The sequence below is a fragment of the Lates calcarifer genome, linkage group LG2 (genome assembly GCF_001640805.2).
Source record: "Lates calcarifer isolate ASB-BC8 linkage group LG2, TLL_Latcal_v3, whole genome shotgun sequence".
Taxonomy (NCBI): Eukaryota; Metazoa; Chordata; class Actinopteri; family Centropomidae; genus Lates; species Lates calcarifer.
Window position 1 is genome coordinate 21,228,989 of NC_066834.1, and position 12,590 is coordinate 21,241,578.

General features: G+C 39.1%; 1 protein-coding gene across 4 annotated transcripts in view; it reads left to right on the top strand.

Annotated features, from left to right (window-relative positions):
* The window catches only part of adcy7 (adenylate cyclase 7), a 52,121-nt gene that overhangs the window by 24,948 nt on the left and 14,583 nt on the right, over positions 1-12,590 (top strand). For all 4 annotated transcript variants that reach the window (XM_018666833.2, XM_018666834.2, XM_018666835.2 and 1 more), the window contains exons 3-9: positions 3,947-4,144; positions 4,553-4,717; positions 5,140-5,289; positions 8,610-8,770; positions 11,002-11,113; positions 11,345-11,472; positions 11,931-12,089. In XM_018666833.2, coding sequence (XP_018522349.1) covers positions 3,947-4,144; positions 4,553-4,717; positions 5,140-5,289; positions 8,610-8,770; positions 11,002-11,113; positions 11,345-11,472; positions 11,931-12,089 — 1,073 coding nt within the window. The remainder of the gene's footprint in view (positions 1-3,946; positions 4,145-4,552; positions 4,718-5,139; positions 5,290-8,609; positions 8,771-11,001; positions 11,114-11,344; positions 11,473-11,930; positions 12,090-12,590) is intronic.

Below are 12,590 nucleotides of genomic sequence, written 5' to 3' on the forward strand. Positions count from 1 at the left end.
AAATTGTGAGAACAGTAATAACACTTGGCTTCAGACTATGCTGCAGGACTAAACATCAGAAATCATTGCTGAAACTGTGTAGTCTGTGTAAAATGCTTTGCAGCAGATGTTTAATGTAACTTACACTGACACTGAATCGCTGCAGTCACATCTCCTGGAACTTTTAATAATGACAGACTGTATGTTACATATCCACGCCAGCCCTACCTATGTATAGTTACGTTAAGCAGTAATTATCTGTTTTTCTCTCACAGAGAATGTTATATTTCTTAATTGACTGTATTATGTCAGATAAGTGAGATTAAGACACCATTATGATCAGATTACCCATATAATTACCAACTAAGATGCTCTAGATACGAAAACACAATTTTCAGCAGCATGTTCTGATATTATTTTCAGCCAGTGTTTATGCAGTTAGTGGGTTGTTCTTTATAGCCCGACTGATGCCGGAATTTCGAGATACTGATATTGCTATTATATAATATATTATATATATTTATGTAATACCAACTAATAAATTATAAAAAAATATATAAATAATTATAAAATAAATATATATATAAATAAATAAATATATATATTTATATAATATATTTTAAAAATTGATGTAGGTTTTCCTAAGCATGTGATATGAACAAACAATCTTGATATGGATCTCTTAGATTTTTTTTTTTTTTTTTTTTCATTGTTGTTTCTATTATGACCAAGCAAGGCAGTGTTCTCTGGCATACAAACCAAGTACTGAAGACACTATATCTAAATGATCTCAAACCTTGTTTGGCATTTCTGTATTGTTATTTCTAGTTACATATATCTGTTCTATCATATCTTCACAGTGGACATTTTGACTCATCGTAGCAGGAAAAACATGATGTAACAAATGACTTGAGTGATGACTTTGTTCCCTGATGTGGCTCTGTGAGCCAGTATGTATGATATCAGCAACCTGGAACGGCCTCGTCTAAATTCAAATCCAGTTGTTATTAATACTATTAATTCCCCCTGTGTTTTTCCTGCCATGTCATGTCAGATATGCTCTGAGAAGTATGTTTCTGATCAGGTTTTGTTACACTAATTTACAGCTTATACACTCAGTGGCTGCTTTATTACAGTAGGTACACCTGTGGATGTGACTGGATGGTCAGTTAGAATACCTAGGTTGGCTGTGAAAAATGAAAAATGCTCTCCTCTCCCTGGACAGCTACTTGAATAAAGCACTTAACTCCCCCTTCAACAACAGTGCAGCTGCTGAGAAGCGTGAATGAGTGAGTGATTGTGTAACTGTTTGAATATGAAGGAGGACAGTGCCGAAATAGACACGAAAATAGAGAATGCATATTTCACTTTCTTTCTCTGGGTTAGGTAAAAGGACAGGTTAGTACTGTCTCTGTTAAACAACATCAAGTACATGTTTGATAAAGTTCATGATACTTTTCTGTCAAGAAATGTATTCTCCTTTCTTTACAGAGAGGTCAGAGGTCTGGGTCAGCTACAGAACAGTAGCCCTGGAATTCAGCAATTCAGTTTTGCCCCAAAATAAGAGATTGGAGATGCCTGCTGACTTGGTTAGAGCGTGGGCCTATTCACTGTCTTCCTGCAAAATACACCACCCTGCTGAACTTAGATCCAAATCATCTTTGAAGGCTTTGTTTGCAAACTGAATGGTGGAAAATGGATCAAGAAAGAACTAAAACATAAAATGGAGGTTAAAACAATGTAGCTGTCAAAGTGTAGAGACTGTAATCATAGTTCTGACAGTGAGGGGAAAAGGCATGTATTCACAGTCTTCTGCTGATTGGCGGCACACTGTTGATTTTGGCATGATGGCAGGTAGCAGAGCAGTCAGTCTGACTGTTCATATAGTGAACTGACAGCTTCTGTCACTAGAGATTATATTACTTTCCCCTCTTGGAAAAACCACCGTAACCTTCCGTCTATTGTGTTGCTGCTGACTCCCTGGCACACTCTGTTTCTCTTCGTCGTCATGCTCATATATAAAGATTGAAACTGTTTCACCCTCACACACCTCCCTCACTTACTGTATATGCACGTATACACTCACACATTGATTTTTTTCTTACTCATACACATATGGACACATGCATGCAACATTATGCTGTGCAAATTTCTCGTTCTTTTATATTGTTATGTTAAAAATGCTAAATTCACTCACACTCTCATCAATCTGCAGACACACCCCCACTCACTCATTCCATTCCTCTTTCTTCTCAGCTGTCTCTCACGCACGCAGTTGCCAGGGGTACAGATGAGTTAAGAGGGAAATGTTGGGATGGAGCTCGTATAATGCTGTTGTTAAATGCAAAGGAGGGGCAAGGGTGCCTGTTAGGAGGTGGCTTCCAGTGTCAGAATTTTGCTGTCAACTTATATAACTCCTCTCCAGTTGTGGACATGGAATGAAGAGCGATGCTGCGAGGAAAACTGGCTGAGCCAATGTTCCAAGTGCCACTCATGCCACTGATCTCAGCTCCTGATTGGATGGAGAGATGGTATTAAGTTAAGAGTGTTGTTGAGGTTGGTCGTGGAGTTTAGACTTCTAATTTTTCAGCCACTGTAGCTTTGACCCATGCCTTTGTTGTCTATAATTGATGATTGCTGAACTGGTTGTTGAGGCATTTTTCACAGCTTATTGTTAGAGAACGAAATCTACACCATATTTTTGAGTTGTCCCTAATAAATAACATACACTGTTTAAATGTATTACAAATTTGCCCTGGCAACATTACTGCTGGAATATCTGGCAGTGGATCATTTGTACATTTAGTGCAAAGGCACAATAGACATGCAGTGCAGCACACTATAAATAGTACTCTTTATCCAAATAAATAAAGCTTTCTGTCAGTAAGAACCTGCAGACATTACGTTTGAGTTTTTCCAGTTCTTTGGGTGCCATGCGTTGAACATTATAGCTGTATCTGTTCTTGTGGTTTTAGCTCCTATTCATATAGAATAATTGTTCTTTTACTGACTACAAAAAGGTTTTGTCAAGACTCACAGGTACATAGGGAGTAGAAAGTGCTGTAGTTGAGATCTGGCCTTTTCCAATGCTGCCATGGTAACCAGAAAGCTCAACATACAATGCAGAGATGGCCTTCTCTGAGCAGAGATCTATTAACACTGACTTTGTGTGTCTGTCTCACTCTTGAGCGCTCTTTTAACCCCTTGTTTTCTCTCGTGGTCACTCTCTGACACCCACTCTCTCTCCCACTTATGCAAAGACAATCACCCACATGTGCACACATAACAGTTCTTGCTACATTTACATTTACACAACACACGCATATTCACACAAACATAGATGCATGCTCAAACGCGTTTCCTTGCATACACATGCACACAACTGCGCAGCACAGTCTTTTTCCCTCTTGCTTGCCTCTCACTGTACAGTAACTCAATCAGGAAGATGGTGGCCTGGAGCAAGCAGGACATGATACTGAGACAGATGTGAAGGAAAAAAACTCCTGCATAATCCTGCATAAGCCTCAGTGCTTAAGCAATGGCGCACAAATTCACCAGTCAGACACACAAACAATGAGCTACTGACTAAAAAATAAAGTGGACAATAATTTGTGGTCATGTTTAAGACTGTATCTTGTATCTTGTCGTGTAAAGCAGCCCTGGTGATTTTTGAAACCTAACATAATTTTTCAAGTTAAATTGATGTTCCTGCAGGTCAGGTAACAACTGTGCGGTCTCACTATCCTTCTGCAAGTTGTCTAATGTCTTCTACCATATAAAAATGCATATACCAGTAATTGAAATATTACAAGTATATTCATCAGTACTCTACTATGAAATACCAGTGCAGGGGCTGCATACCCTGCAAATGTACGTCAGCTGTCCACTACACTCACACCACCAACAACAGTATGACTGTAATAAAATGTTTGTTTATTTTTCTCCCTCTCCCTGACTGCTGGAGCAGAGTGCAAAGGAACACTGTGCCTTTGTGAGTGTGGTAAGCGGCAGCCTGTGTGTATTCCTGGCCGTGTTTGTGCTGGTTTGCACAGAGATACTCTCGCAGCGATGGAGACGTCTACTCGGCCTGATCGTCTGGGCCACGCACCTCACCATGGGCTTCACCTTCATCTTCCGCAGCCCCATCATCCTGCCTTGGGACCAGGTAACCTTAGCTCTCAGCAGGATTAAGTTGCAGGTTTTACCTTTTTCAAGTGACTTTTATATTATGATCCTCTATTATGATTGAGGTCTAGGTATGGACTTTGTTGGGGAATTTCCACCAACAAGTGTAGTCACAACAAATATGTTAACAGACTACAGTGTCTGTTCAGTCAGAACTAAGCTGTACTAGAAATATTTGGATGACAAATATTTTGATCCTATCAAATTAACTTTTAATAGCAACCTACACTTCTTTTTTCTAGAGGCACTATTATGTTAGAAGTCTGACAACACCTTTAAGATACCAGATGACACAAAATAAGTGAATGCATGCAGCATTTAGTAGAATTAGAGTTAGTCCTGGCACAGCACATAACTTCCTGAAATAATGAAACCTTTATGTTTTCAGGTGCCTTTCTTCCTCTTCATCATTTTCACCGTGTACACCATGCTGCCATTCCAGATGTGGTACGCTGTGGTGCTGAGCATCATTTCCTCCCTGTCCCACATTATTGCCCTCGCAGTGCATCTCACCATTTACAGCAATGAGAAAAGTCCTGACCTTCCCAACCAGGTGAAAAGATGAAATCTCAACCAGTATGATTCACAAATACTTCTGTAATGTTAATGTCTGCAGTCTGTTGCTTGTATTAGAGGAGTGTGTTGAGGGCTTCAAGTACATAGGTTATATAAGAACACTTAAACTGTGAAAGCTAAATAGATAAAACAAGAGTCATATTAAAAGACAATATTGTGTATAAGCCCATGTATTATGTAGACTTAGAATATGGTACTTACTCAGATTTAACACATGTAAATCTAAATATCCTACTAGGTACTAGATTAACAAAATAAAACTAGAGTTAAGACTTTAGCTTTATTATGTTTTGTCAGAGTCAGATGAAAAAATGAACAGGATGTAGAATTAAAGCCACTGACAAAGTAAACAAATATCAATTTCATCTCTAACATTGTCTTCTGTGTCTTCTTGTGTAGCTGCTGTCCAACGCAGTGGTGTTTCTGTGTGGCAGTGTCGTGGGAGCCTTCCATAAGGTCCTGATGGAGAAAACCCTGAGGCAGACCTTCCAAGACACCCTTAGGTGTCTGAGCATGCGGATGAAACTGGAGATAGAAAAGAGACAACAGGTTAGTGAAATAAACTGGCTTTCAAAGCCCAGCTCAAAAAAATAAAATAACTCTTGCTGAAGAACTGGCCATTGAAACTGAAAGCCTGAGTCAGTTTCCAAAGCCACTCAAAGTTTACCCAGAATGCGTAAATATGGAATCATGTTTATAATACTTAAGAACAGTTTAAGTATCCTAAAAATAAACATTTATGTGATAAGTAAAAGGAGAAGTTCAGTGTATATTCTAAGCCAATCCCAATGGGCAGTTTAATTTAGCATTATTTTACCGCATCATCTGTATTTTAATAAATTCACTGAATGGAAACATATATAACAGACAAATGATGAAAATGGCTTGCCAGTAATTGTTATTGCCGTACTCTTATAATTTTATTTCATCTTTAATCTTTTTGCCTTTGGCTGGCCTCATGTTGACTCTCCCATGGATGTTTTCATTGCGACTAACAAATCCTTCTCAAATTAGATTTTCCTGTGATGCCTCTTAAATTGGATGCATCTGTGCTGACTTGCTTCAACTTCAGAGGCCATTTTTAAAACAAATTTTTCCCTTTTGTCATTTGTTATGACTGTTGCTTAGTACAGGACATAAATGTGCTGACAGGGAAGTTGCAGTGTTGCCCAGGAGGACAGAAAGGAATGATACAAGCGTTAACATTTAAACCTCCTGTTGTATTTGAGCTTGGTGCGCAAAGTTAGCCAAAGAGAACAGGGACATAATAGTGTGGTGGGGGAAGCTCCAGAACTCTTCCAAATGGGAAACCAATCAGAGACTCACATTTAGTTCCCACATTAATTTCAGCAGGAGGAGCTCTGTGACCACCCCCCCCCCCCCCCCCCCGCCCACTTCTTTCTTGGCAGAGGGTGAAGTACGTCAAAAATGGCATTTAATGACGTTAACACTCCCCTTTGAAACCAACACTAATCAAATTCTCTGAAATTGACCTCTTTCCCATGAATCAAAGTGTCTGTCACTACATGCATGTAGCGATTAGCGAACACATTTTTCCATATGTAATATATATAACATACACAAGTTGTTTCATACGCAGAATAGATAACATTTGTAGCATTGCCATATTATGTGACACATCCTACATTTGCACACCATCATCTATACAAAGGGCACTTTGAGAGGTGAGCATTCATGTTTCAGAGTCAGTGGGAAACTAAAAAGGTCATTTGAACCTTGTAAGAGGTCATTCAGACTGAATGGGAGCAGTTCAGGTTGCAGCAGAGCCACAGACAAAAACACACATAACAAACATGAACTGCTGTAGGTGAGTAGCTAATTCACGACGAGCCTCACGACCTCTTCCACATTTTATCTTGTTACAACCTGAATTGAATATGGATTATTTTGTTTTTGGTTTACACACACTAATATAATATATTTATTTTTTGTTTTTTAGAAATGAATTAAGAAGTAAAAAGTTGGAATGTTTGGAGTCAAAACATATTCACCTCTTTGCAATAACAGAAATTAAGTTAGGGTGCAGTTTCATCCTTCTGAGCCCCTGCGATATCTTTACAACCTGGAGAGAGTCCAGAAACAGTACAGGGAAATAAAAGGCTTGTGACAGCACACTTTGGCTTGTGGAAAAATCCACATACATTTTCTGACATGTTAGAGCAGAAGATCCTGTGGTCTGATGAAAAGTAATCTGAATGCTTGTTCTACTGCAAAGCGCCTTTTCAGATTAAAACTGAATAAACTGCCATATAACACCCCTGACATATTATGAACTGTGGTGGTGGTATCATCATGCCAATGGGGTCAGAGTATTTTCAGCTCCATTGACTTGCAGAAGAAAATAGAATGATCCATGATTAGAGCAAAACACAGGAGATTCTTCAGGAGTTATTTCTAGTATATTAGATTTAGAGAACAATCTGTGCTCCAACAGGACACTGACCTGGAGTATTCGCACAGCCAAATGCACACTGGAATGGCTCCATAACAAGAATGTGAAATGTCCTTAGGTGGCCCGGCTGAAGCCCAGATCTAAATCCGTTTAATGAATTGAACATAAATGTTCACACACACACACACATACACACACTCCTCATGCCACCTGACCTATCTTAAGTAAATATCAAGTGAAGAGGAAGAAAAAAAGATGAAATACAGACTCACATGTTTGTTCACTTGAATACCTGCTTAAATGAGAAATCTATATTTCATGTTTCAAGGACAGATCTAAGACAGATCCAGAAAAAACATTGTGTAATTCATTTTGAATTCACTTTGCACCTCTACAAAAAAGTGGAAAAGGTTAAAGGAGGTGAATACTGAAGCAATGTATTTTAACAAATCAATAAGTACTGCTGTAGTCATACAGAAACAACTCTTCCTCTTTCTCACAGACACACACATTGGTTCACACAAGCTTTGCTCAGGGTTCATATCTAAAAATCTGTCCTATATTTGTTCTCTCATGCAGTCACCTCTGTTTACATCCACTTGTTCTCTGCAAAGCACTTTGTGGTGGCTGTATTATGTAAAAAGTATTTTGTAGATAAACTTTCACAAGCCTTGACTTAGCCAGTGTAGTCAGATGATCTAACCTGACGTGCCTCTGATGGTTTGAAAAGGGATTAATCATTTCTTGAGAAGTTGCCTCTTCAGGTTTGCATCTTAGTCAAGCCATTGAACTTTGAACACATGACTCCAGTGTGTAATTTTGCGTGGCATTAATGTATTACACCATACCAGTGCTAACACAGTCGGACATATTTTTCCATTGTCATTTTTTATTTGGCTGCAATGGCAGCATAATAATATGGTGTTTGAATGTACTGCATTTGGCACCAGTTCATGTTTAAACCTGTATGAACATGCTGGTTCCTTTACAAACCACACCTGCTCTGAATTCCAATTAACAGCTGAAGGGGTGGGGACAGTACTGAATTACCACTGTTGTATAACTACAATAGCAGCATTAAAGAAGAGGTGGGTACAGATGAAATTTTAAAAAAGCAGAGAATTAAATGCCTTTTAATGCCTTTTAATTGGGTTGAATGAAAAGTTTATCTTGTGAATAGTGCTCCGAAAAATGCTCAACGAGACAGAAGTGTATCGCTGGATATTAAAGAATGAGAGATGATGATGAGATGGGTTTGAGAGTCTGAGTGTGTGTATATGTGTGTGGTGTGGTTTGTGTGCACTCTGGCTGTTCCCAGGTAGACAGTTTTTCATTTCAGGGCTTTACCACTCATCACTGTACATTGAGTGCAGCAGTCAAATAAGCTTAATTTCCTGGTTCACCTAAATTACAGTTATGTAACTAATTGTGTGTGTGTGTGTGTGTGTGTTTTCAGGAGAACCTGCTGCAGTCTGTGCTGCCAGTCTATATCTCAATGAAGATGAAGCTGGCAATCATGGAGCGTTTGCAAGACTGTAAAGACAAAGCAGAGCAACAGCGACTGGTCAAAGACAATAACTTTCACAGCCTTTATGTCAAGAGGCATGAGAATGTCAGGTACAACCACCAACACACATTAAAATACCAGAAAAGCCATAGGTTGGAATGGTTTAAAAAAAAAACATAATTCCGATGTCCCTCTACAAAAATCATTTCACTTGTCATAAGTCAAGAGATTTTTTTCCAGTATTGTATGTCTTAAGCATGCAATTCTGTGATATTGCAAAACTAAAAATAGCTGAGTTCTTAAATCAAACTTATTTAATTTCCCACTCTTGTCTATTTCATCCCTCTTCTCAACTTTATAATCCCTCAGTCTTTGGGTCAGTGCTTTCTCTGTGCATGTCACGCCATAAACGAGGCATGAAAAAGTGCACACAAAAAGCAGATTTTCCTGACCACTTCTCGTAACAGTGGAGATTAGTATGCCTGTTTGTTTTCAGAGCATTGACCCAGTTACAGCTCTTTGTTTTACAAGGGTTTCATTAATTTAGCAAGTGCTGACAGATATTGGGTCAGCTTAGACTGAACTTTGGCAGATGGCTCACCAGCTCATTTTTATTTTTTATTTTTTTTTGATAAATGTAGCCAAGATACAGTCTCTGCTTTACTTCAATAAGGGAATTGCATCATAGTGTGCAGTAAGAATACATTGTAAACACTTTCAATTACATATTTTCCAGATTCATCACATTCATTTTAAAAGGCGGTTTTCAGTTCTGCTTGTTGGCTGAAAATAAAATAAAAATAAAACTAGAATTGCACAGACAGTGCAAAGACAGAGAATGATTGGACTATTATTATCATCTACCTTCTGTTTATTAAAGTACTTTTGTTTGAATGAATGTGTAGACAATAGCCTTTTGGTCTCTGTTCATTAAGAGGTCATTGTGAAGGCATCAGTCATGTGTGCTGCCGTCTTTATTTAAGGCCAGAGTGAGATGGTGTTGAATGATAGGCTGCCTCTCTGACCTATCCCTATAATTACTCCAGTCAGGCCAGTCATTAGCTTTGTCATCTGTCTCATTGAGCACCTGGCTGTTTTCAATCAGGCAGGGGCACAGGTTAGATTAGGTGCAGTATCTGTGTCCCTCTGCTGGCCAACTGATGGGCAGTTGTACTCAGACCAGACTGCAGCTGTTGACCAGTCAGTGGTGGTAATCATCCTCAGCTAGATGCGGTGAGGCTCATTACATGTGGATAATTCCATTGCACACACATTTATATGGATATGGATATATTTGTTATGGATATCTGTTTTGAATACCCATGTACATAGTCTGAAACCTTGTAAATCTTGGGTGTACTTGGATTTAGTCCATGGAAAATTATTATGCAGCAGGGAGGTCCCATCAATGGTCGTATTGAAGTCAAATTAAATTTATCCCATCAAGCTGTAATTTACGTGCATGACATTCATCACACAATTGTCGACATGCCCTGTAGTTCAGTGTGATGAGCATGGTGTTGCGAGGGCTCAAATTTCAGTTTCCACTGTAGTTAGCCGTGCTAAGGCAGGGAGTCAGGTGTTGTGTGTGGGTTGGGCTTTTGCCAAACTTCCAGCTGTTTTTTCCTTGTGGTGTCGGGGTCTTTGAGAGGGCAGATGAGATATCATTGTCCCTCTGTGACCGGCAGCCGCAATAATGGCCAAGCTATGATTGAGCGTTGAACCAGACAGGCCTTTTAGTCAGTCACTGATCAGGTCCACCGGAGGTTAATGGGAGGTGGGCCAGGTGCTTTTTGCCTGCAAACCTACTTCCCAATTCAGGAGCTATAATGGTCATAATTGGTTCTAATGGGCTGACGAAGCTGTGCGGAGAGAAGCAGCCTTTTTCGGCTCAAATTTTCAGGACACAAATGGTGTTAGTTTTATGGCCCCTAGCATCCTGTGGCCTATTGCAAACTGGTCAGTTGTGTACCTGTGCATTCAGGTGGTTGTTGTCATTTTCTAAAGTTGATTCACTGATTGAAAGAGCACTTGTATGGAGTGATGAGCAAAGAATGATCCCCCAACAAATTTAAAACCTGGCCATGTGGATCACCATGAATAACCAATAGACAGAAGTTGCATGGATATATTGCAATATCTAATCATTTCTCCATTGTGTTGAAATCAAAGTTTTCTTTTGGTTTCTCTTGTAGTCTTTCTAATTTCTATAGTTCTTATATTTCATTTTAGTGTTGAACGATGTAAATGACTTAACTTACTGGATATTTTTCCAGCTCAGAGCAGACATTTCTTTTGTGTGCATGTGTTAAACTTTGATTGTGCTGCTTCTTTCTTTCAGTATCCTCTATGCTGACATTGTCGGCTTCACCCGGTTGGCCAGTGATTGTTCTCCCAAGGAGCTGGTCATCATGCTCAATGAACTGTTTGGAAAATTTGACCAAATTGCCAAGGTGAGTTGTTCAGGAATTCTTTTTGTCGTTATTACAGATAACATTGACCGTGGCATGACCAAGGCACCTTAGTCTAAATAGTACAAGAGTGGTTGTATCGGGCAGCCCCGATGTGTTGGCATGTTTGCCGTGTTTGCACTCATATCCCGTCTGACTGCTTACCCACATTTGCAGTCTTGTTGCATAAAACTGTAATGTTTTATCTCTTGTCTTCATTCCCATTTCATACAGGAAAACGAATGCATGCGAATCAAGATCCTTGGAGATTGCTACTACTGCGTGTCAGGGCTGCCGGTCTCTCTGCCTAAACACGCCAAGAACTGTGTCAAAATGGGCCTCGACATGTGTGAAGCCATCAAGTGAGTTTGCGTCAACCATCACAGTCAGTGAATTATGTAATTGGAATGTGTTAAAACTAATTTGTAGAACCTCTCAGAACTTAATGTGGTTTATTATTCTGTAAGGTCGGACTGTAGAGTGAGTCAGTCTCAGTCATGTTCCTAGTTTAAGGAAACACAGTTTGTGTTCAGTGAAAAAAAGCCTTTCATTGTAATACCTAGAATGGCACATGTTGAAAATGACTTGCCATTTTTAAGAATGTATTATAACAGTAGGAAAGACTGACTTGGTGTTTAGAGTGCTTACACAGAGAGAAGAGTTCACGTACATAGATATGGAAAGGACAGTAGGGCATATTTCAATGTCATCCTTAGACTGTTAAGGACTTCAAGGCACATTGTCCTTCAAGGCACATGTTGGCCTCGAGAAATGACCCTCAACAACACTGAGCTTTAGTATTGCTGTGAAACTCCTTCAGGCAGGTACGCGAGGCCACAGGAGTGGATATCAACATGAGAGTGGGCGTGCATTCGGGCAATGTGCTCTGTGGAGTTATTGGTCTTCGCAAATGGCAGTTTGATGTATGGTCACATGACGTCACTCTGGCCAATCACATGGAGTCAGGAGGCCTCCCAGGGTAGGTGATACAGAATTACTTTTGTGTCATATATTTCAGAATCCTCATATACATATATATTTTACATTGTCATAGTGCCTCACATAATTTATTAACAAGAAACATCAAAACCACACATATAATTTCTTACTACATGATCATAATATTGATTATATTAATACTGAATAATTCATTGCATCTATTTTACAAGCTTTTTGAATTTCCCTGAATTTCATCTAGTTTTGCGACGGTCCAACTGCACGCCATATGATGCTTATTATCAGTTGTTACATAACCCAACTCAACTCTTTCACTGTAAATGTTATGTTTGAAAAGGATTGGTGTATCGTATTTTAGAACAAATATATTTTACATTCCTACACTCCAGTAGTTATACAGATTTCACATTCAATTAACACCAAGTAATTATCATTTTTTAGCTTTGCCACATTGTTGTGTGTTGTGATTTAACACATTGATTAAGTGCATATTAGAAAAATGACTTATATATACCCTGCCAAA